Source organism: Pterocles gutturalis, unplaced genomic scaffold (genome assembly GCF_000699245.1).
Source record: "Pterocles gutturalis isolate BGI_N339 unplaced genomic scaffold, ASM69924v1 scaffold48781, whole genome shotgun sequence".
NCBI lineage: Eukaryota > Metazoa > Chordata > Aves > Pterocliformes > Pteroclidae > Pterocles > Pterocles gutturalis.
Genome location: NW_010099589.1, coordinates 1 through 4,007, shown reverse-complemented (window position 1 = coordinate 4,007; position 4,007 = coordinate 1). Strand labels below are relative to the sequence as shown.

At 40.4% G+C, this 4,007-nt stretch overlaps 1 protein-coding gene across 1 annotated transcript; it reads right to left on the bottom strand.

Annotated features, from left to right (window-relative positions):
- Window positions 1-5: 5 nt before the first annotated feature.
- On the bottom strand, window positions 6-4,003 carry LOC104459706 (myosin heavy chain, skeletal muscle, adult-like; the record flags this gene model as incomplete). Its single annotated transcript, XM_010076685.1, has 8 exons — window positions 6-23; window positions 798-868; window positions 1,021-1,330; window positions 1,681-1,851; window positions 2,661-2,810; window positions 2,908-3,026; window positions 3,694-3,832; window positions 3,914-4,003. Coding segments are annotated over 8 exons (1,068 nt in total), but the record flags the coding sequence as incomplete, so codon positions are not given.
- Between the last annotated feature and the right edge of the window lie 4 nt (window positions 4,004-4,007).

Genomic DNA, 4,007 nt, shown 5'->3' with positions numbered 1-4,007 from the left:
GTCATCAGCTTGTTTAAATTTTCCTGTGATATTACAAAGTAAAGTTCAGATCAAGAAATGAAAGATCTGCATCCCTGCAGCTGCATGTATTTCAACCATGGAAAGGTGTTAATAATTTGTCAGCTTTAAACTGGATTGTAAAATTTCCATATTATCGTACAAAATCTTATGCGTTCGTTCATCTTTTGCTGTTGAACGTTACTCTTAAAAGGGAATATAATTTGGCTACTATGTCATCTTACCTTTGATTTACATCAGCTGGGATGTAACTACTTTAATACCCTGAGTCTCATAGCTTTGAATAATGAACGATTCCCTTGCTTGCCTTCCTGAATCAATATACTGGCTAGGCTTGCATATGTGATAATCCTAAAGCCAGCCTCTCTCTTTTACAAACCTGCTCCATTATTCATGAATCATGAATGGTAGAAATACTGAAAATATTCCGAAATCCAAAATCTCTAATTGGTAAAACATTCTGAACTCTGTGCAACAGCTGAAAGAAATTTACTTATTTCAATGTCATATTTAGCTTTAAAAATAGAGGTGTATGGAAAAAAAATCTGAATTACAACATCCTCAACAATTTTAAAGAGTTTTAATTTTGATGAATTAATTAAAGAATATCATTCCATGTTGAAAAAGAGAAGAAACTGGTCCATCATTTAAATGGAAAGAAAATGTACCCGTAGTACCTAATCTTCTTCATACTATTGCTATAGGACTTCAAGGGTTATAACATTGCTTTTCACATTTTAAATTCCCTTTCTTCAAGTAGAACGGAAAAGGGTACGCACCCGGAAAAGAGCTGAGACCGTCTGGAAGGAAGAACCCTTCTTCTTGCCACCCTTTTTGCCACCACCACCCTCTGTTAATGAAAGAAGGGGAAAACAGTATTAAAATATTGATGTTGAACATTGAACTACAGAACAGAAAATACTTTTTAAACATTTAGGCTTTCCTATTGGATTTCCTGTCAGAATTTTCCTACATTGAAAATACAATTTTCACAGAGCTGACCTGCATCTGCTCCACCATAGTTGGCAAAGAGTAAGGCCAGTGTCTTCACAGATGATTTCTGATACAACCCAATGACAGTTTCATTCAGGGGGTCCTTGTTCTTCTCCAGCCAGCCAGTGATATTGTAGTCCACTGTGCCAGCATAGTGCACCAGGGAGAAGTGGGCCTCAGCCTTGCCTTTGGCAGGTTTGGGCTTCTGGAAGTTGCTGGACTTGCCCAGATGCTGGTCATAGAGCTTGTTCTTGAAAGAGGTGTCAGTTGCCTTGGGGAACATGCACTCCTCTTCCAGGATGGAGAAGATGCCCATGGGCTGGAAAGACATTATAACAAACCACAGGAAGAAATAGATTCCTTGATTGGAAAGAGGCTAGTATTAGGACAGAAAGTTGTAAAACAAAGAAGAAGATATGGTTGATTCCATCCTTTTCTGGACAGTTTGTCACAGAAAATTAACTGAGGTTCATCATTTTTCATCCTTGGTGTTTCAACTGTACTTGTTGAACTTATTTTAACCATTCCAGGCAAAATTACAAATTACAGAAATATGGAGCACTTGAAAAAATTAATTTTATCATTTTAATCCATACATTAAAAAATTCTTCTTTTATCCCTCAATAACTAGAAAAATCCAATATTAAAGGACCTGAACAGGAAGGATACCTTCTCAATGAGCTCAATGCAGGCAGCCAGGTCCATCCCAAAGTCAATGAATGTCCATTCAATTCCTTCCTTCTTGTACTCCTCCTGCTCCAGCACGAACATGTGGTGGTTGAAGAACTGTTGCAGTTTCTCATTGGTGAAGTTGATGCACAGCTGCTCAAAGCTGTTGAACTGCCCAAAGCAAGGAGAGGCACACAGGTTCTCAAGGTGAAGCAAATGCCACAGGGTTTTGCTAGCATTCGGGAATTGCTTTTGGAAGTCCCCCAGCCGACACAACCCCTCCTAACCGTACTGTAACAGCATGTGTTCCCTTTGCAGGACTTCTGTTGCAAAATTTACTGTCCACCAAGGAAATTTTTCTTATTACTTTTCAAATGAAGCTAAAATAAACATTTATTTTTTACTGTGCCATTCACAACCAAGTCCTTCAGCAACCTTAGCTACAGCACTGTGTAGTTGATTCAGCTCTCTGACCTCCCAGAGAGTAGAAAACTCCTTGGTATCCCACTCAGGAATTTCTCTGCCCTCCGGTCAACAATGCTGGGCTTTCTCTGCTCTGACACAGAAGTCCTGGCATTATTGCTGCATTCACAACATAGGAAACATGCTGTGAACTTTCCCATAGCATGATGCTTTCATTGGCTCTTCCAAGAGCGTCCACACCTTTGGCCCACATTCTGTGTGAGTCTTAGTTCTAGAGCTATCTCTTTGTCTCCAAAGCCTTTGCAAGCTCCTGGGACTCTGAGATCTTTTGTCAGAAAGCAGAGCTTTCTTCTACCTGTTGACAACGATAGAATCAAAGTGTTTGTTTCTAAGGCCATATGAGGGTGCTACCGTGACAGAGCAGAGGGAGAGGTTTCTAGAAAACTGCAGATGAGGAGGACAAACTTCTGAATCTTCTTTAAAAGAAGTGTGCTTCAGAGTCCTCATGGTTGCTCCCTAGCCCCCCTTGACCATGGTGCCAAATCCTTGTTCCTTACATCAAAGATCTCAAAGCCAGCAATGTCCAGGACACCAATGAAGTACTGTCTGGGCTGCTTGGTATCCAGCTGTTGGTTGATGCGAATAACCATCCACAAGAACATCTTCTCATAGACAGCTTTAGCCAGGGCACCAACTGCATTGTTCACCTAAAAGCAGAGAAGGAAGGATCAGAGTTACCTCCCAGGGTCAAAGGAGAACCCTGAACTCCTCTTTGAAGTAATTTTCCAACTATCTTTTATTTACCTGTTCCACAGTTTGACCCTTGGTCACATATTCATTCCCCACCTTGACTCGGGGATAACACAGGGCTTTGAGCAGGTCAGCTGAGTTCAGGCCCATCAGGTAGGCAGCCTTGTCAGCAACTGAGAGAAAAGAGAGACAAAGAAAACATTGATTTCTGGAAAAGGACTGGAATTTGATCAATGGGTGTGTGTCTCAGAAATGACAACAATTTCAGAATGCTTGACTGCAAATCTTTTAATCTAGTATCACAGCAAGCATATTGAATACAGGAAAGCTGTGAAAGCCAATACTGTGGTTTTTCAAAAGCAGTTATCAGTAAGAAAATTTTCCTTGAATATTTTTAGTAAATTCATAAACTGAAACAATGCTATAATAACTTTCATTTTAAAAATACATGAAGATTGCAACTTGGCATCTTAGTCAAGTTCTCAGAAAGCTCTTACATTTAAATAGGCAACAGTCTTCACTGCCAAGAGGAGAAGCATGTACATGCCAGAGCTGATTCCAGAGCCTATGTATGAAACCAAGGAAGCTGCCTCTTCAAAAAAGTTTGTCAAAACCCTCTGCATGCTAAATGGAAAAATGCAGGAAACTATCCCATCAAAAAGCTAAATGAAGGAGTAGCACTAAGATAGGCCAGGGATCAGACAATCAGGTTCACAGCTTCATGAACACTAAAAGAAACATTAAATAGCTTTCACTTGATGAAGCTTTAGTTTTTGTCATGTCTAAAAAAAGTATCTTCCCAAAACTGGTTGCTTTATTAAAAGATCAGTTGCTAAGGACCTTCTGTGCCATCGGGCTCTGCCTGCTCCTCTCGTTGTTTCTGCTTGAACTTCAAGTTCCCATAGTGCATGACAGCCCCTGTCAGCTTGTAGATGGCGGTCTTTTCATCAGGAGTGAAGCCCAGGATGTCAATGGCACTCTGCAGCCAAAACAATGGAGTAAAAACATTGCCTAACAACCTTAACAGTCTCACTAAAAATATTTTCTTTATGGTACTCACATCTGTAGCCATGAGCTCCTCCTGGTCATCAATGCTTGGAACAGTGACCTCACCTTGACTCACGAAGTGATAGTCATATGGGTTGGTGGTAATG